Raw genomic sequence first — 20,447 nt, forward strand, 5'->3', positions numbered from 1 at the left:
TGATTAATGGTTGTAAAAGACCTGCCCAATACCCAGGACCAAGATCCAAAATCACCTGGATGGAACAGGGGGGTTTCAGCCACCAAAACTCTCCCTCCAGCACCCACCTGGAGGAGGCAGTGACGTGAGGTGGTTATAAAAGCAGGGAAGTTTCCAAAGCAGGGAAATTTTCTGGAGATTATCTAACTTACCCCACCTCCTTCTCACAAAATCCTGCAGCCACAAAAGCAGGGTGTGATTCAGAGCAGGTATCACATTGCTAATTCCTTCCCCCTGTCCCTTTCCCAGTGACCTCTGCAAGCAATGGGGCACTGGGGCTTATGTAAATATGCATGAAAAAAATGCACAACACATCTCAAAATACATAAATATATATTTATATATCTAACAGGTTTCACAAGACACTTTTGAAAAGTGTCACCTGCTGTTACCAGGATATCTCCAGGTATCTGTAGGAAATTCCCCAGTGGAGACATCTCTGAGTGACAGCCTGAGAAACACAAAAGGGGCCCTTTTCAGTGGTACTAAACCATGTCATTAAACCTGAGATTACCTGGAGTCACTTGGTACAGTGCATGGCAAACATTTGCTCTTACTGGAAAAGGATTTTTTTTTTATCCCTCCCTGCTTTTGTGAGCACTTTATCTGCAGGGTAATGAGGGAACCGAGTCTTTCTCTTGCCTTTTTTCCTACTAAATTGGGTTTCTTAGAGTCTTCAGACTGATCCTCCTCCCACACAGGGTCGACGTCAAGTGTGCGTCCACCAGTTTCACAATAATCCCATTAACTTGAAACCGGAGAGAACCCACAGAGCCAGCCCTGGGCAAGGCTGGGGCAGGAGGCACTTTGTGACTGGGTGGCTGAACCAAAATTTGGGAGGAAAACAAGATTCCGGTCAGAGGGAGGTCAAAGGCAGTAGTTTCTGTTGATTTCTTTTAACCCTTGCCTATTTTGGTAAAATAAATGAATGGAGTTTTTTTTGTATGGGTTGGTTTTAGTTAAAAAAGTTTATTTTTGAAAGGAAAAGTCAAGTGCTTTGTATCAGAAAAGTAGGAAGGGGAATAATCCTCTCTCCCAAAATTATGATGTTTTTCTGGGAGTTGAATTATTTATAGAAATCACAGAATCATTTGGGTGGGAAGGGACCTTAAAAATCAACCAGTTCCACCCCCTGCCACAGGAAGGGACACCTCCCACTGTCCCAGGTTGCTCCAAGCTCCACCCAACCTGGCCTTGGACATTTCCATCTCCATCTTCTCTATTCCCCCCCAAAATATCTCCACCCTGGACTAAAGATCAGCCTCTGAGCAGCAGAGCAGCACCTTGGTGGTAAATCTTTGTGTGGCATGATTCACCCTCGTTGGACGTCACCAGCTGGATCCATAGCCCTGGGCTGGGAATGCACCACCACTGGCACAGTTTGGACCCAGACTTCTCCAAAGCAGCTCCTGTTTTTTGGAAGGATGCCCATCTGGATGTGGCCACCTGGGCATCTTGAGTGCCTCAAGAAGGTCCATGGAGGGCTCATCTCTGTCTTGTGGGCTTATACTGGGGTCTTGTGCCAACATCTCTCCCAGGACAGGCTTTAATCACCCAAACCAAGCATCTGATGGGCCAAAGCAGAGGGGAGGAGACCCCCAAAACACCACACACCCCCAAAACACCACGTGCCCTCAAACACCACGTGCCCCCATCAAGCAGGCAGCTGAAGGAGGAACCCAGAGGGGGGCAGTGCTCTTCCTCCATCTATGGGCAACCAGGAGGAAGAGCAGCTGCCACAAATCCAAATTTGCAGCACATTTCAATCCAGCTGCCTTCTGGGGATGCTCCAAGAGTTACCATAATTGGGACAAAAAATGGGAAATATTTTGGTGATGAGGGGGATTTTGATGCTTCATGGGATTGCTGGAACGTGCTGGTCTTGCTCCAGACTTTGTGCTGCCTCACATCACCAGCCAGATGCTGAAGTGCAGGGATGGGTTGCAACATCTGGGAAGCATTGCCTGGGGAGGGATGATGGATTTCGAGGAAATGACCTCATCAAGTTTGGATGAGGGTCAGGGCAGTGGGGTATTAATCAGCACATGGAACTGGCATCCTGGGACAGGGGCACTCACCGCTGCCCACAGCCCTGGCTTGAGGCATCATCCTCACATTGTTCAATCCAGGCCCACCATCGCAAAGATTCCACCCCTCTGGCACTGCTGCTGCTCCCCACACCAGGAGCTGACCACAGAGGGGTCCCCAAGCCCAGACCACCCTGCTGGGAGCCCATTTGCCTGAGAAGGAGCAGATGGGGAGGCATGAGCTGGGAAGCTGCTCCAGGGCTTTTAAGGCTTCCTTCTCCTTGGGGTTCCTCAGATGCCGTGTGCCAGAGGGGTTTGGGGCTGGAATGGGAGTGTGGATGGGCTTGGAAACACGGCCTTGGGAATGCTGACGCTGGTGATGCCTCAGTGACAGCGATGCCCACCCACCCACTGCCCCCAGGGAGTTATTTTTGGGTGCCAGCCCTGTGAGCTCAGCCTGGGAGGATGCTGGAGGGTGAGGCATTGGAGTATTGGCATCTTGCTGAGCACAGGGCTGCAGGAGCTATTTAGGGATGATTTGTGTCATTTAGCAACTCCCAGCTGGGCTGTCTCGACTCCTGTGCCCAGGGAGGACCAGCAGAGTGGATTCCCTGAGCACCTCCCCCTTCCTGCAGCGAGAGGATGACACCAAGGAGCTGGACACCCCACAGGAGCTCCCAGCCTGCTCTGCAGTCCCATCCCAAGGCTGCTTTGGGACCAGATGGACTCGTTCCACAGGCCACGAGGGGCGTTGAACCCGCACCCTGTTTGCAAACAGGCTGTGCTGGCACCCACGTGGCACCTTGTCCTGCTGCCAGGCTGCAAAGGGCACCCAAGGCACGGAGCAGGAGCAGGAGCAGGAGCAGGGCAAGGACCGCATCCGGCTCAGGGTGGTGGAGCTGCTCACCTGGAGAAGCTCAGGAGCTTCCCATCCTCCTGCTTCTCAGCAGAGGAGGTTTGTAAGGAGTTTCAGGGTCCAGATCAATGACTGATCAGGGACTTATCTGAAATAAACTCGTTTCCAAAGGCAGTGATAGTGGGGAAGCCCCACCATATACCAAGTTCCTTCCCAATGTAGCTGCCAAGTGGCCTCCACCTCTATCCTTTCCTAAAGGTGTCCAGCCAGTTTCCAACCCACTTTTTTCCAACCCAGCTGAGGAAAAGGATGGCAGCATGTTAAATGAGCATCAAGGCTTCCCTTTGGGGAAGGGATGGAGCTGGAACAGCAGGTGGGAGACTGGATGATGAGTTGATGGTGACCAGGCTCTTCCCCTGTCATTAAAACCACAGATCACAGGAGGAGAAACCACACAAGGGAAACTTCAAAGTGAACAGAAAACTTCCCCATTCCCTGGAAAGTGCCATGTATGAAAATCAGGACCCTGCCTGGAGTGGCTGTGAGTGCCACAGCGCCAGCCTGAGGACAAGGACCCTGCTGCTGGCACATCCCCTTGGCACCAGCAGAGGACTCTGCTGCTGCAGGTTCAGTTTATTCAGACAAATTGTTTCTCCATTAAAAATCAGCCCAGGATGGAATTAGCACTGCTGGGTCCAGCATCCTCCATGTACCTCCCACCATCTCCCAAGGTGCTCCACAGGCTGAGATCTCAGCTGAAAACCCCTCATCCCTTTCTGTCCAATTTCAAAGTTAGGAGCTTGGTGGTTTGAGGGCATCTCAAGCCTCCCCCTTGATTTAAGGGGGGCTGAGAATGGGCCTGTGACATGGTGCCTTTCCTCAATGAGTGACAAAAGCAGAGGAGAAGGGTCTGGTGGGAGAATCTCCTGCTCTCCCACCAGCAGCCTCAAAGGGGGCTGCAAAACCCACCCAGGAGGTTGGGGGTGCTGCAAAAGTGGGAGCCCCCAGTGCTAAGCTGAGACCTTGCAGCTCATCTCAGGAGTGATGAGCAACAGCCAGGAAGGTTTCAGCTGGCTGGGAGGATTTGTGGAATTGTTCTTGTATAAATTAGGTTTTAGGGTTTTTCTGGCTCATTTTTTTCTGAATTTTTTGGCTTTTTTTTTTTCTTTTCTGAGTGCTTCCCTCTGCCCTTGGGTGATTAAGCAAAAGGCTTGAGGGTTCAAACCCTTCTCCAATTCCAAAGCATGGAAAAGTGGGATTGTGGGTATCTGTGTACTTATATGCAACACATGCATGTGCCTACATGTGCACAGTCCAGCTGCTCCCCCAAACACCCCCAAAATGCTGGTGCTTAGCCAGGGCTTAAAACTGCAGGTATTTGAGGAGAAATCATTTTTAAAGGGTTATTTTAAACTTTCAGGTTTCCATGGGCATTTATTTATCAGAGTCTGCAAATATTGGTACTGAAGCTGTGAAAATCTTCAAATAAACTCCTCACAAAGCTGGGTGATTGATGTGTTATTTCAAACACCCACTGGTTGGTTTCTCCCTGAGCAACTGCTGCCTTGGCCCATCCATACTGGGGGAATTTCTGCAATAATATTGGGTTGTGGGATTTGGGAATTGCCCCTGTGTTTGAACACAGCTTTGGCCTGCTGGGTGGCCTTTGGGCCTCTCACCTTCCCTCACACATCACTCTCCCAAGCCACCTCAGGCTCTGGCATGGGGGAGGTTTCTCTGCTGGCTAAAACAGACTTTGAGCTGTTGGGTGACAATTCCTTCATGTCACAATTTCCCATGAAATTCGTAGGAGCTCAACTGTGTGGCAACTTTGTCCCTGAATCAAACTGGCCAGGGATGACGTGGAGGGGCAGACAGACTTGTTCCTCTGGATAATCCAGCCCCCAAGGCAGAAAAGCAAAATAAAAATGGAGACAGGACTTGGAAAAAGAGGTGGATGCACCAAGTGTTTACAGTAACAGCATGGCCCATTGCCTGCCACTGTCCCATTAAGGGCCTGTTTCCTAGGAAGGCATGATCAGGAAGGAAAAGCTCTCCACTGGGATGCTGGGAAGGTACAGCAGAACTGTGCATCCCTCCAGCCCATGTGGCAGATTTGTTTCCTTGGCAGGAAACCATCAGTGCTCTTAACTTTCCCTTCCTGCCTGCCTGTGCTAAGGGATATTTAGAAGAAGTGGTTTGTGACCACTTGGCGTGGCTGAGTGGCTTTTTTCTGTTCATTCCTCTGTACAACCTCTGTGCTCCCCATCAGTGGCTGTTTCCCTTCCTTAATTCTCATTCTTGGGTTTGGGTGACTCAGGGCTGGTATGAGCTGTGCAGAGTCATTGCAGTAAAGATTTGGGAAGGATGCTCTAAATCCCAGAAGTGAAACCTATTCACATGTGAGCCCTTGCTCCCTGGGCACTGTCCCCAGAGAGAAATCCCCAAAACCTGGGCTGAAAATCAAAAGGGGCTTTTCAGAGGGTGCATCCTGGGATATCTGATTTAGCAATTCTGGGGCTCACAGCTGTTTCTCTAGCTTTGTGCTTTTGAGACTTTCTTGTTTTGGCAGCTCTAAGGGCTGCAAAGTTCTTGGAAAGAGTAAGCAAAGCAAAGCTTTCTGCCCTGGTTCAGGGGACCATGAAGGGCTTCTGTCCCACAGGGGAGTGATGAGTGACAGTGGCTGCCCTTAAAGACATTGCTGGGACATCAAGTGTAAAATGGTTTGAGAACAGCTTCAGGATGAAAAGTGAAGGAATTCACAGAACCAGAGAGTCATGGAATCACATAAGGTTTGGGTTGGAAAGGACCTTAGAGATCATCTCATTCTAACCCCACTGCCGTGGACAGGGACACCTTGCACCAGCCCTGTTCCAGCCTGGCCTTGAACACTTCCAGGGATGCACAGAGCAGTGGATTTCCATAAAATTACATTTGCAGATTGCAGACATCATCCATATCCCTTGGAAGTTCCTCTTTGAGCTGCCCAGATTATTCCTGAGGAGACTGCAAGGTGACTTGGCCACAGTTTGGAATTTACACATCCATGGAGCTGACTGTGTCCTAAGAGGGAAAGGCCCAGTGAAAGCCAGGCTGGGGACCAAGACAAATTGCAAACCAAATGAAAACTAAGTTGAAACCAAATGTATTTTTTCATGGAGCCTCTGAGAACCAGAGGTTTCCAACATCTTGGTTTGTTGGCTTCTGAGTGGCTGGGAGAGCCAGAAAAACAAAGTAAGTTACATGGGAGACTAATTATTTTGAGATTTGTTAATTAATTACTTAATCTAACAATTTATTCTAGTCTTCAACAAGAGCAGCCTAGGAGAATCTACCAAGATCATGGACACACAAAAGAGGCTGGCTATTGAATTTGTCACACTCCAAGGGGTTTTGTCCTGCCATGTCCTCAGAGCTGTCTCTGGATTTTTCCAGAACTGGTGGCACCAGCCCCAAGAAAATCTTGAATCAAGAGTGGAGATTGAATTCATTGAATTAGATGGAGATCAAGATTCACAGAGGAGTGGACAGCTGTACCTGGAGCTTACAATATTTCCATGGCACTCAACAACCCAGTTTCTACCCACAATACCCATCTTTTTACATACCAGAAGAGACAGCAGAGAACTGCTTGTAGTAGAAATAAACTCATTTACTGTCAGAAATCTGAGGTGTTTGCACGTTACAAAAATAAAAATGTACAGTCACTGTCATAAAATTCACCTTTTTTTTTCTGTCTAGTATAAGTTAGTGCTTTTACAAACAAAAACAAAAAAGTCTAGAGCTAGATTTCCAGCTGGTACCTCTCCAACTGCTCTGCATTGGCAAATGGGATCACTTGGGATCACAGGATGAGGGACAGCCCTGATGGCACTGGCAGTGCTGCCCAGGGTGGTGGCTCGAGGCCAGCTCAGAGGGAGGTGGGATTTCCAAGCAGGACCAGAGGAGGAAACTTTGGGTATGTTTTTGTTGAATTATTCAGAGCACGGAACGTGTCCACGCTCCTTTTTGGCAAGTGTGGGAGGCCGGGCAAGGCCTGGCCTGGAGTGATGTTTGTACCAGCTCAGTGCCCTGGCTGAATTCATTTCTCCCAGTTGTTTGTCTCGCCCCAGTGACTGTGCCATGACCCTCACCATCAAGCCAAGCTCCCTCCACAAGAACAAAGGAATAAAGGTGCTGCCATGGTGCAAGACCGCTCTTAACCCAATCCTATCCCAAACACACTCAAGGGTGGCATGAACCCCCCTACAAATGTCCTGTTTGCCTTTGCTTCCTGTGGTTGTGACACTGTTGGTTGGGACAAGAGCTTCCCATTGGGGGTGGGACCACAGGAACCTCCCAGGTAGCCCTGAATGGTCCCAGTCACCTGTGACTGAACACACCTGGTGACATCACGGTGTGGCTTTGTCTCCACCAAGCTTCACAAGAAAGAAGGATGGAAGAAACTAAGGCCTTGGTCTAAGTCAACATCAAATGTGTTTGCCTAGTCCTGAAATAGAGCTCTTACAAAATGTGACTCGTCCAGTGCTGCAGCTCAAGCAATTTTCATTTCTGTGGGGAGGAATCAGCGTCCTCCTGACAGAGAAACCATGGACCTGGGCTCTGGGCTCTCCAACCCAACAACTGCAGGGAAAAACACCAAGAGCAACTTCTGCTGAAATGTTGTGTGGACATTTTTTACAAAGCCAGACAGAATAGGGTGAAGCTCAGCACCACTTGCAGCTCCTCAACTCGGGGTTTAGTGCTGGCAAATTTTGTCACCTCTGAGGGACAGCAATGGGGACGTGGCAGTGCTCAGCCAAGGGGATGAACACTGGTCTTTGCTGCTGGGCTGGAAACATGAGTCACCAGGAAGGGGGTTAAAGAAAAAGACATGAAGAGCTCACCTTAAATTTTAATGAGCTGGAGATGATTATTAAAAGCCAGCAGCTGGAAGCTGCAGGTTCCTAAAAGCTTTTAAAGGGTGACTGCTGCTGTTGGGAAGTGCTAATGGGTTTTTTGGAAGATGTTGGCCCCACTGGAGAAACCTACAGGGGATCTGCTCGATGGTACCAGTAAATTCCAGTGGGCTGCTACCAGGGCACTCCAGTGGGATGGAATGTCCATCAGGGTAAAGGGAAGGCAGCCCTTGGACAGGAGCTGGGAATCCCATCCCTGCTCTGTCAGCTTGAAGCTGGAAGAGCATTTCTGCAGGGATGCAAAGCTGTGGAAGAGATCCTTTCCCACTGTGGGTGATACTTGTCCTTGACATTTGCATCAAGCTGCTCAGCAGAACTGCAGCTGCCTCTCCTCATCCACCCAAAGCCCTTCCTGCCTTGCCAAGGCACAGAGGAACTCCGGCTCCCCCTGTGCCAGGCAATCTGCAGATGGAATTCTTTAGGGGACTTTCTGCACACAGCATTCTTGCTTGGGAAAATTACTCGGGGCACTCAGGGTACGATTTGCTCCCCAGATTTGGTCACCTCAGCCTTGATCAGAGGGGCAGCCTGGGATGCAGAGCCAGAGATCAGGGTTCATGTGTGCAACCACAGCTGCACCTTCCTGAAAAAAGTCCAGCAGAACAAGCAGAGCAGCACGTTTGACACAGACCACGCTGGAGCGGGGGCAAGCCCAGGCACCCCAAACACCCAAACCTCGGGCCCCAGAGCATCCTGTCCTCCCTTCACAGCCAGGACAAACCCTCCTGCTGCGGGGCAGAGCTAGGATTTCAGATCCTTGGAGAGCTGTGTGTCCGTGTCGCTGCTGGTTCCCAGGTGACTGTTGGGCACGATGCCCAGAGCCACCTCGTTCTGAGGCTTCCACGGCACTTTGTTGCCCGCAAACTTCATAAATCGTTGCCCTGCTAAGAAATACAAAATGGGATCCAAGCAGCTGTTGGTGCTGGCCAGGGGACGAGTCACCTTGTAGGCCAAGTTGATGGCGTTGAGGGTCTGGCAGCTCAGGTCCCAGCTCCGGAAGGAGTAGTACAAGGTACGAGTGACGTGGAAAGGAAGAAAACAAACAATGAAGACCACCAGGACGATGATGATCATCTTCACCGACTTCTTTTTGGAGCGGGACAGGCGGGAAATGCCCCGGGTGGGCTGGAGCAGCCGCCGGGCCATCAGGCAGTAGCAGACGATGATGATGAGGAAAGGGATGCAGAAGAGCAGCACCAGCATCACCGAGCTGTAAATGACAAACTGCCCGAAGAGCTCCTTGCTGGAGGTGTCGTGGCAGGTGATGGTGTCGCCCTTGGCGCTGGTGGTGACGAAGAAGAGCACGGGGGACTGGCACACCACTGTCACCAGCCACACGGCCACCGACACCTTGCGCGCGTGGCGCACGTGGCCCCAGTGCAGCGACTTCAGCGGGAAGCAGATGCCCAGGAAGCGATGGATGCTGATGCAGAGCAGGAAGAGGATGCTGCAGTAGAGGTTGGTGTAGAAGAGGAAGCGCACGATCTTGCACAGCCCCACGCTGAAGGGCCAGTTGTCCCCCATGGCGTAGTAGTAGACCAGGAGGGGCAGGGACACCACGTAGAGCGTGTCACTTATGGCCAAGTTGAACATGTAGGTGGTGGAGGCGTTCCAGGTCTTGATCCTGAAGATGAAGGCGTAGAGGGCTAGCAGGTTGAGGAAGAGCCCCACCACACACACGATGCCGTAGGAGACGGGCAGCAGGACATATTTGAAGTCCTCGTCAAACACGCACTTGTAGGGGTTGTCATCTGTGCCACCCGGGTCCAAGGAGCTGTTGGTGACCCTGGTCCAGGCTGGAGGAGTTGTGAGGTTCTCCATCACCCTGGGGGGAAAGCAAAGAGGCTGTAAGGACATGGAGAAAATGGCTCAAGAGGGCAGCACATCACTGGCCTCACAGACACCACGGCCTCATGGTGTTGCTGACACAACTGGGTAGTCCCTGGCATGGAGGAATTATGGTCAGGTGGATGAGGTGAGTTTTATTTCACCTCATTTTGTATCTGGAGCACAGAGGAAGAACTAAGATGCTTTAAAGTCCCCAACAAACCCCAGGCCACATGTGGGAGTCCACCTCAGAGCTCCTGCAGCCCAGTTCAATGTCCCAAACTGCCCTTCCCACCAGGTTCACACAGAAATTTGCTCCCCTGCATCTCAGAACAGGAAAGATGCTCCATTCTGTGTATAACCAGCCACAAGGGGTGACTCAGCTGAGCACCATTATAAATGCATCCTGCTAAATTCCATTAGAAAGTGGAATTTCAGCAAGCAACCCTCGTGACTGGCCCCCATTTCATTTTTGAGGTCTTCAGCTCCTTCTGGTAGGGCAAACCTCACCACACCCAGAAGCCCTGTAATCAAACCTTGCCAAAAGAAGCATGATCTCCACCACTGGGGGTCTGCCTGGCTTGGCTGCTGATGAGGATGAGGGGTCTTTAATGGGTTTAGTGTTGGGCTGATGGTGGCCAGGTCACAGTCCTACTCTCTGGCCTTGAGTCCTGCTTGTGCAGAGCTGGTTTCGGCACGGGACTGATTAGCTGGGAGGAGAAAAATGGCCTTGAAAGGGTCTCTGCAGACACACAGAGCCTGGCCTGTCTGAGAGGAGGGACAAGGGCCCTTTTGTGCCCTGGGCTTTGCTGACACACAATCTCTGAGCAAGCCCATGGGTCAAGAATCAAATTAAAATGCATTTCCTCCCTTCCCGTAAGAGGAGACGGATGGATGTCCCTGCTGTTCCCTGCCTTACGGGAAGCCCGTGGAAATGGGGGTCACAGGGAGACAAACCCAGCCCAGGAGCTCAGGGAGCAGCAGCTCCTGCAGGAGAAAAGCTCTGAGAAAAGGTGCCCTTGGAATGAGGGTGTGGGATGTACCCTGACCCAAACCTCACCAGGATTTCAGGTGGGAAAGAGCAATCCCGGGTGAAGGGCTCAGCTCTAACCTGGTGCCACCATGCAGAGGGACAGTGTGGCCATGCCCTTCCTGGCAAAATAAACACCAGATCCAGAGCTATCCTGCCCCTACCTCCAACCCAGATGCTGTAGGGAAGAAGGCAGTGACAGTCTCCTCGAAGCTGCCAGCCTGGATGGTCTCCCACCAAAGTAAAGCACCTTGGTACTAAAAAGCACCTTGACAACTATTTGCTGAGGGAGAGGGGGTGAAGTGATGCTTCCAGCCCATCACAAGGGGATAACTCCAGTCCTTGCTGCAGGGACTGGATCAAACAACCTGTCCAGAAGTGCACTGACACCATCTCTGATGATGTTTCCCCCATCCTGATGCTTTCCCCTTGGAGCAGAGCAGGAACAGGGCTGGCTGAGGCTTACACTTCCCAAGGACAGCAAGGGTGGAAACCACACACACAGACACATCCCAGCTAATCTGCAATATCTGCAAAAACCCCAACACAACTTTGGGAACCACTCTGTGATGAAAATCAGGAACCAGCACTGTCCTGGCCTTGGGGTTTTGCTTTCCCTGCACTCAGCTCAGCTTTGCTCCCATCCTGCTTCCCCTGAGCCCTCAGCAGTGTGGCTGTGGATGGAGAGGGTTAACAGAGCTCTGGCAGATGGGAAAACATTTTCCAGCTGCTGTTCTCCGCAGCTTCTTCCTTCCCTCTGAGCTTTGCAGCTCTGTGGCCAAGCAGAGAGAGGTTGCCCACAGAGCTGGCAGCTGATGAAACGGGCTGGACAGGCCACCGTGACCGAGGGAAGCCACACAAGATGCCCCAAAAGGCTCAGGGAAGGGTTACAGAGCTCCAGAGGCTTCAGCCTGCCATGGGATTTCTCCGTCTGCATTCCCTCTCTCCCCTGCACAGAACCCAGCACTGATGGGGGGAGATCACCTTGAATTCCAGCTCAGCTTCCCACAGGCTCCTGAGACCCCAGTGAGAAAACCCAGCCATAATCCATCCATAAGCCAAGGTGGGGAATCTCCTCTGGCTGCCCAGGGATGTGCCTGGTCCCTCATCTCCACCTTCAGGACAAGGAGCAAACAGTGTTTGCTGGTTGGTTTGAATGAAGCCTTGTCCTTACTGTCGTGCTCTCCCTCCTTTTCCTTCTGGCAATGCAAAAGCCTTTCTTTTTCCTCTTTTTTACCCTCGTTTTGCCCAGAATCCCTAGGACAAACCCTGCTGTGTGTGCAGGGCTCGTGGCTGCAGTCCACCCCCTCATTGCATCCGCAGGGAGTGAGCTGGAGAGGCCAGGGCCAGCCAAGGCACGTGAAGGCACAAGGGCTGGCAGCTGGCACTGCCCTTTGCTGTGCCCACGGGTGGCACAAATGCCAGCTGTGACACCCCTGGCCCCCAGGATGAGGGGAGGGAGAGGAACCAGCAATCCCTGAGGATGCCAAGTGGGATAAACACTTCTGTGATCCCCAAAAACAAACAAACCACGATGCTTTGGTGAGAACCACCTGCATCTGCCTCGTCACTTCATCTCCTGGCCCTTTCCGAGGCTTTTCCTCTGGCACTGGATGCAGGTGACCAGGCACAGCTTTTTGGGTGCCCTCCAGCCATCCACCCACAGTTTCCTCCCTGCTGAACCATGAGCAGGTTGCAGTGGCTGGACCATCCCTCTCTCTGCAGCGTGGACCTGTTTATCCCACGAGTTTTTTCCCAGAAAACCTCAGTGCCAGAGGATGAAGGCAGCACAGGAGAGGAGCCTGGTGACGAGAGCAGCCTGGGCAGATCACTGGCCTCAAATAAAGCACCCACAGGCATGTGCACGTGAAGTCAGCATCCCAAAATGCTCCTGTAACTGGATCTGCCAGGGATATTTAGATCAGCCAGCAGGGGAGAGGAGGGGGCTGTCATGGGAGAAGGTCATGGGCAGCTGAGGGATGGGCAGCGCTCCATAGGGAGCCCACGGGATGGGCACTGAATTCCCAAGTAAAGGCCTTGACTCCTGATTTCTGCCCCATTTTCCAGCATTCCCAGTGCCATCCCAGCCGTGTTTCAGGCTGGAATTTGCCAGGCAGCAGCAAAGTCACTGAAGACAGCAAAGCGCAACTAAATCACGGCTGCGATTAATACATTTTCACAGGGGGCTGATGAGGTTTAATTGGCCTTCCCAAATAATTAATGTGGATTAATTTCCCAGCAGGACCTCACAGAGGCAGCCCTTGGTGGTGCCACAGCTCCCACTGTTTAATGCTGGAGGCTGAAACCACGATCCCTTCACCACATCTTCCCCCTGACTCCCTTCCAAAGGACACACGGAGAACGTGGGTGTTTTCCCTGCCCTAATTCTGAGGCATTTAGTGGACTCATCAAAATCCTCGCTCAGGATCAGGAACCACTCCAGACTCTGGGAAGCAAAAGGACCTGGGATCATTTTTCACTGCTCTGGGGCTGTGGTTCCAAGCCTTTGTGACCAAAAGCAAACAGGCAAAGCGTTCGGGTGCTCCCGAGCCGTGAGACGGGATCCGAAATCTGAGCCTGCCCAAACTGCCTGCTTTCCATCTGCCCTTTGCCTTTGGATCCTTTCTGCCACAGTGACCTTCAGAGCCCTTCTCCTCCAGGCTGGCCCTGGCCACCAGTGTGGGCTGAGGACCTCCCCAGCTGTCCCAGCTCCACCATCCCCAGCGCTTCTCCCCAGCAATCCCAAGGCAAGATACCCCCAAAATTCATTTCCAGGACAGCCAAACAGCTTTATCCATCTCCCTGCCAGGCAACATCCCTCCTTTATCCCTGCTTACCCCTTCCTTCATCCCCAAAAAAGCTGGAACACCTTAATTAAAGCAAAACCTTGTAAAGAATCTGTGCTTCTGTCCCTACAAAAAAGCACCTTTGGAGGACAGCTCCACTCCAGGAATGCTGCCTCAGTTTCCCCTCCTGTCAGCAGGCTGAGAAACAGCAGAGTTGAATTTGTTTTCTCTGTGAAAACTATTTTTCAGGGGGTGTTTTGGTTTCCTAGAGGGTTTTTCAGTAACTTGATCCAAGCTAAAAAGGGGAGAGAAAGCCTGGAGAAAAGATGTAACGAGTTTAAAGGAACTTTATGACTTTGTTTGGAGGCCAAATAAAAGGTTTTGCTTTGAGAGAAATCCCTTCTTCTGGGAACTTCTGGTTTCCCCCAAGAAACTCCCTGAACTCCTCCCTGAATCCATCTCCCTTCCAGCTTTTGCTTCCCTGGGGGTACCAAAACCTCCTGCCTTGCTCCACACCATGGGGAATCAATTGCAATTAATCAAATCTGTGGCTTTAAAGTGAATTAAGAAAGCATTAAAACCATCAGTGACAATGGTAATTAAGGCCACCTTCATTCAGTTCAACCTGACTCAATTCCCAGCATGGCAGGGCTCTGGGGATGGATCCTGCTGGAAGCAAACATCAACCCTGGCCAATATTTAATCCCTTCATCAACACTTCCCTTCCTGCTTCAGCAAAGGTGATGCTCCCTGCCTGTTTTTCCCTGCTGTGGGATAGGGGCAGATCCCATTTGAGCCCTCAAACTTCCAGTTTTAATTATTCCATGGGGGAAACTGAGCACTTGCATCCTTTAGGCTTCCTGGAGGTACAAGATGGTGCTTCTGTCAGGAGTTTGACTTTGGTTTTGCCTTCCATGACCTTTTGATGCCCACTGGAGGAAGCAACAGTGAGAGAGAAGAGTGTGGGACCAGTTCCTGGCCAACTTGGTGACCCTACAAGCTCCGTATGTGGGAGAAAGGACATTTCCATGGAGACCTCCCAGCCTCCTGCCCACACCAAGGGAGTCACAACCACCCTGGAAAAACCAAAGGCGCTCAGGGGGACAACCAGGACAACACAATCACCCGGCTCCACCATGGCACCACCAGAAAACCCCACAGGGGGACGACTTTGGGGGATAAGTGTTTTGTTCCACAGGCAGCATCTCGTGGAGGCAATAAGGTGTTTGCTCCATGGGTGGCTCCCAGTCAGGGTTTGCTGGGGGCTGCTCAGCACTGGGGAGGGAGCCCGGCAGCACGCTCGGCTGCCAGAGAACTATTCGTGGCTTTGGCTCCGTGTCAACAACCCGAGATAAAAATCGCGCTGGGCAGAGACAGGATAAAGTCACTCAGTGCCACGACCGTCAGAAATCCTTTTGGGGCTTTTATAACCCACTAAGCTCCGGGATGAGGCTGTGCTTTGGGGCCCAGAGCGTTTTGGGGTCCCTCCCTTTGCATGGAGCCCCTTAACCTATCAGCCACCCGTTGCTTGAGGGAAAACAAGGGGAATTTGGTGGTAATGAAACGGCCCAATTTTGGCAGCAGTGACCACGAGCTAAGGCCACCATCCCCCAGTGTTGGTGGCCCCCCAGAGCTGGGTTTGCTGCTCCTCACCTCGTGTACAGGAAGGCAGTGGGTTGCCAAGTGGCTTTTGCAATAAACTGATAAGAAAACTGGAACAGAAAGAGAAATGAGATGTTTTGCCCCTAAAGTTGTTCCTGCAGTGATGTCAGCCAGTGCCCAGCTCAGGGAAGAAGGGTGTTAGGAGGTGCTAGAAGGAGTCACACAGTTTGAAAGGAGAGTATCACCATTGCAGTGTAAATTAAACACTCCCAAAAGAAATTACATAGGGAGCCCAGCACGCAAAGAGGTGGAAAAACACGCGGAGCAAAGCAAGGAGTCAGCTCCATGGTTTAACCTGAGCTGTGTACAGGAAATCACGGACAAACAGCCACTGACCTCCCCAGGGAAGGGAGAAACTCAGCAGCAAAGACATTATTGTGAATTAATGCATAAAAAAAATCCAACAATTCAGGCAAAGAGGAGCAAAAGGAGCAGGAGGCTTCCCTGCGTGCCCATTCGTGCCAGCACCCGCCCAGGCCAGCGTCTCCCTGCCGGCTGCTGGTCCCACTGCCCTGTTTTGGGGCACTTTGGGGCTTTTTTAGCGGCAGTCCGGGCAGTACGTGAGGCTGAGGAGAGCAGGAGAGCCGGGGTTCGGCTCTGTCCATGCCGTGCCCCACTCCCTGCTCTGGGTGCGCTGTGTCACCCGTGTCACCCAGACAGCAACAAGTGCCACCACCATCACCACCGCGACTACGTGCATGTGTGTGCGTGTCCGTGTGTCCGGGGCTCTGTGTGTGTGTGTCCCACCCGTGTGTGTCCCACTCGCGCGTGCGTGTCCCCTACCCATGTGTGTGCATGTCCCCTGTTCATGTGTGTGCGTGTCCCCCTCTTACCCCCGTGCGTGTCGCGTCTCCCCCATGTGCGTGTCCCCATTCACGAGTTTCCCACTCCACCCTGGAGGTCGCTGCCCGTCCTTCCCTGTCGTGGGCACCCCCACATCCCCCCATGATCCCCCCGTGGTCCCCCCAGGGTCCCCCGCCCGCTGCAGCCGCGCTCACCGGGCGATGCCGAGCCGGGGGCTCCGTGCCGGGGATCGTGCCGGGGGTTCAGCGCCGATGGCCCCGCTCAGGAGGCCGTGCCATGCCCGGCTTTGGTCCTTCCCCCGCCCCGGTGCCGCTCCCGGTGCCGCCCGTGCCGCGTGTGAGCCGAGCCGCGGGGCTGCACCGCCCTCCCGGCGCTGGGAACGGGGCTGGAACGGGGCAGGACCGCGGCCAGAGCTGCCCCGCCCGGGCCGGGACCGCCCCTTCCCCCGGGGACGGGACAGGAGCGCTCTCCTCCCTGGATGGGAACGTGCGTGGGACCGGGACAGGAGCCCGGCCGCCCCCTCTCTTCCCCCTCCGGGATGGCGCTGTGGATGGGATCGAGATTAGGGATAGAGCGGGATCCCCCCCCTCCCTGCCCCGGAGATGGGAGTGTGGATGGGATTGGGGCTGGGCACCGACTGCTCTCCCTTTCTCCCCCGGGAATGGGACCAGGATTAGGGCTGGGACAGGAGATCCCCCCATCCTCCAGAAATGGGAGCATGGATGGCATCAGAATTGGGGCTGACATTGGAGACAGGTGATTGCCCCCCCAAATCCTCCTCCGGGAATGGGGCCGGAGATAGGACAAGGACAGGACCCCTCCCACCTCTCTGCCCCGGGAATGGGAGCATGGATGGGACTGGAGCTGGGAATGAGACTGGATTCACTCACTTCCATGGGTGCCAGGACTGGGAGTGATGCCTGGACTGGGATGTTGGGACTTTTCATCATTGCTGTATCCAGGAGGACACGGCTGAAGCTTTGCTCGAGGTTTGCTCCTTGCTGTACCCTCTTTGCCCTGCTGTTCCCACAGAGCCCTATGAGACACAGCCTCCCAGGGAGCTGCAGGAAGCTCTGAAGGGCCACCACCACCAGCACCACCTTCACATCCTGCCCTCTCCTGCAGGTGGCTGCTGCCCGAGGGAAGCAGTGGCCAGGTCCATCCAACCTTTCTCCTTCACCTGGATGAGAAACCTTGGGATTTGTGGGGCTGGGGGAGCAGGCACAGCCCCAGGGGATCACGTGCAGGTGGCCCCGTTGTTTTCCACTGCCACGAGCCCCAGTGCTCCCCTGAGCATTCCCCATCTGTGTCCCTGGGTGACAGCCAGATCCTCCTTCCCCAGCTGGATCTGATTCCATCTGGGGGTCCTTGGGCCCCCTGGCTGTGCTGGGGGGGCCACAAAGCCCCTGATGGAGGAGGGAAAGGACACCAATGGCATCTATTATTCAGAAGCAGAAAGTGGCAGCTGGCTAAGGAGGCTTTAAGAAGATATGAACTCCTGGCATGGACACAGTGCTGCAGAGATTTTGCTCACAGACCTCCATGCCAGAAAAGAGCAAAAAAAATAATTCCTGTTTCCTTCTTCTGATGTAATTTGTTTGAGGAGGGAAAACAATACATCACATCGCAGCTATTTGGGGCTGATAAGGGAGGAAGGACAGGCTTGCTGCCTGCCCAGAGGGAGGGAGATGCCTGAGTGAGGCTCAGCTGGGTGCCCTGGCTGCTGAGTCCAGCCCCTCCCTCCTGGATTTGGAAACACTTCTTGGGCAAATGCTGGGTTCACCCAACCACAGCACCTCGGTTTCATCCTCCAAATCCTTCACCCTCCCAAGGAGGGATGATGTCCAGAGGTGATGGATGATGTCCAGGGAGTTGTTGCTGTCCTTGCAGGAGCTGTGACCCGTGGGGTGATCGCTGCTCTCAGCAGCCTTTGCCTGGCACCATCTCCCCCAGCCTGGTTCTCCAAGGTCTGAATACCTGCAGCTCTTCCTCTGCAGGATAAAGCCAAACAACTCAAAAACAAGAGGCAGGCACCTTCCTCATCTCCAGGGGTGATTCATCATGGCCAGGCCGGCTGCGAGGGCTGCTTGAGGAGATGTTTCTCTAAAAGCTTCTTTGGAGCAGGGAAGTGTCCCCTGGAGAGCCCTCTTCCCATCAGACCTTTCCCGAGCCTGGTTAAGTCCCAGCAGCTTCCAGCAAGCAGGAGCTTCCCAGCTTCACTGCCCAGTGCAAGGAAAAACCTTTCCTTTCCCTTCTTTTGCTTTTTCTCCTCTCGTTTGGGAGTGAGGGAGATGGAAGGAAGGCATCAACCTTAACCCACCTTACTAATTCCTGTCCTTCATGCACCTATCACCCAAAACCAGAGCCTCCCTCACCCCGAATCTCCCTTTCCCAGCTCCACAGCAGCCCAAGGAGGAGGCAGATGTTTTAAATCCTGTTGAAAAGCCAATGATTTGTGCAGCTGCAGAGCAGAAGACAGAGGCAATACCCAGCGAGCCGACCTGGAAAGCAGCCCCACGTTTCCCTTCATGGCTTCATTTTTCAACCCTTTTGGCAGCCTGGCAGGTTTCTAAGACACTTTCAAAACATTCCCATGTTGACTAGCAGGCAGGAATGTGATACAGGAATGGGTGGACCGGGGAGGTCAGGCTGGCCACAGCAGAGCCTGCGCTGCACCCATGGGTGCAGCTCAAACACAGAGAGACACTGGCAGAAGTGCTGGCATGTATCAAATCTCTCTTCTTTTTTGTCCTTTATTTTGTTTTTAAAGCCTTTAAAGGTGCAGCAAGTAAGGCAGTTTGGGTGTGTTGGGCTGAGCCTGCAGCCATGCCCTGTGTGACTGGGCTTGCAGGGGGGACAGCCCATGGGAGCTGATGTCACTTTGCAGCTTCCCAGGATGCCTGCATTGTCCCTCCAGGATGTTCTTACTCAGGACCACCAACAATTTTATAGGGGCAGCAAAAGCCACTGCAGCTGGAGAAGGAAACCTCTGTTCATGGTGCCTTTGGGGTGTGCTGGAGATGAGGTCAGGAGGGGCTGGAGAGAGACATGGGAGCACCTTCCCAGCAGCCAGATAGGGTGAGTTGGTTGGAGGTGGGACTGGGGCTGGAAAACACAGAGTCCTGGAATTAATAGGGTTGGAAAAGCCCTCTAGGATCATGGAGTCCAACTGTTAACCCAGCACTGCTGTGTTCATCCAGGGACTGTGACTCCACCACTTCCCTGTTCCAGTGTCTGACCACCCTTTCAGTCAAGGAACCTTTCTGAATATCCAATCTAAACCTCCCCAGTGTAACCTGAGGTCTAGGCCTGTCCCTCTGTCCATCCCTCTGGGGGAATGTCCTGCTGCCCCCTCTGAGGCTGCAGCACCCAGGAGGTGGCTGCTGAGCACAGAGAGACACTTTCCTCCCCTTTCCACCCTTTTCCAACTAATCCCTTGAACAGGAACTGACAGATGGATGTAGACAGGGCACAGGGGACCTTTGCTGTCTGGGGCTGGTGCTGCATGAGGAAAAGGGAATTTGGAGGAGACCTGAGGCATGTGGTGCTCTCTGGGGCAAGCAGCTGCAGGCAGAGAGCCTTGAGCACATTGCTTCAGTGCAGGGAGAGCTTTGATCTGTGGCTGTGGCCATCTGGGTGTGGATTTTCTCTTCTCCACCAGCGGTTGGGGATTTTTATTTTAGCCCAGCTTTCGTTTCCTCCCCACTGAGCGCATGTGATGTCTCTCCCCTCCTCCTCCTCCTCCCCATCAGGAAGGTGATGGAGCTGCCACTCACTTTTCCTCCCAGCTCCTGCACGAGCCAGGTTTTTGGAGGGGTTTTCAGACTCCCAAGTGCATTTTTCCCCTCAGGATGTTGCTTGCAAAGAGGGGTAGGGGTGCTGCCAAACCCCCCAGGCAGCAGGAGCTGCCTGCCAGGCCTTAAAACACAAGCATCCTGTTGTGGCCAGAAGTGTTTGTGCTTTTAGGAAGACCATAAATAAATAAAACACCTCACACCAGGGCAGGTGTGTTAAAATTAACCCGTAGGCTTGGGCTGTGTGTGCTGTGGGTTCCCAGATTTGGTTTTGCTCTGCAGCCTGTGCAGGGAAGGACGGGGGGGGTCACAAAAAAAATCACAAAACTCAATGAGGACAGCTCTCAGCTCTGGTAGGGTCATCTCTGCTTCTGCTGGCCCCATTGATGGCTTTCTTAGGAGCAGAGATGCTGAGTTTTCTGCCAGATTTCATGACACTTCCTCTTCCTCTGGGACTGCCTCGAAAATAGTAAATAAGAAAAATTAAAAAAAAAAAAAAGCAAACAAACCCATTCAAGGTCTTATTCAAGAGGGTTTGAGCAAGCTGAAGCAGCAGGAGCTGCTGGAAGAGGTGTCCTGGAGGACAGAACTTGCTGCTGGAGGAGGTTTTGCACTGATCCTGGCATTCAGTAACGCAAGTAAACACATTTCCTCAAACCAAATC

The 20,447-nt window shown here is 52.8% G+C and overlaps 1 protein-coding gene across 1 annotated transcript; it reads right to left on the bottom strand.

Moving 5' to 3' along the window:
• Nucleotides 1-6,560: 6,560 nt before the first annotated feature.
• Nucleotides 6,561-16,284, bottom strand: P2RY2 (purinergic receptor P2Y2). The gene is made up of 2 exons (XM_066568024.1): nucleotides 16,184-16,284; nucleotides 6,561-9,705 (listed from the first exon to the last, which is right to left on the bottom strand). Exon 2 carries the CDS (start codon nucleotides 9,699-9,701, stop codon nucleotides 8,622-8,624), a length of 1,080 nt encoding a protein of 359 aa, XP_066424121.1. The 5' UTR covers nucleotides 9,702-9,705; nucleotides 16,184-16,284; the 3' UTR covers nucleotides 6,561-8,621.
• Between the last annotated feature and the right edge of the window lie 4,163 nt (nucleotides 16,285-20,447).

The sequence above is a fragment of the Molothrus aeneus genome, chromosome 2, assembly GCF_037042795.1.
Source record: "Molothrus aeneus isolate 106 chromosome 2, BPBGC_Maene_1.0, whole genome shotgun sequence".
Classification (NCBI taxonomy): domain Eukaryota; kingdom Metazoa; phylum Chordata; class Aves; order Passeriformes; family Icteridae; genus Molothrus; species Molothrus aeneus.

What these genes read in the sequence shown, in the direction of transcription:
- P2RY2 (XM_066568024.1), bottom strand. Translation starts at nt 9,701, where the DNA reads ATGGAGAACCTCACAACTCCTCCAGCCTGGACCAGGGTCACCAACAGC.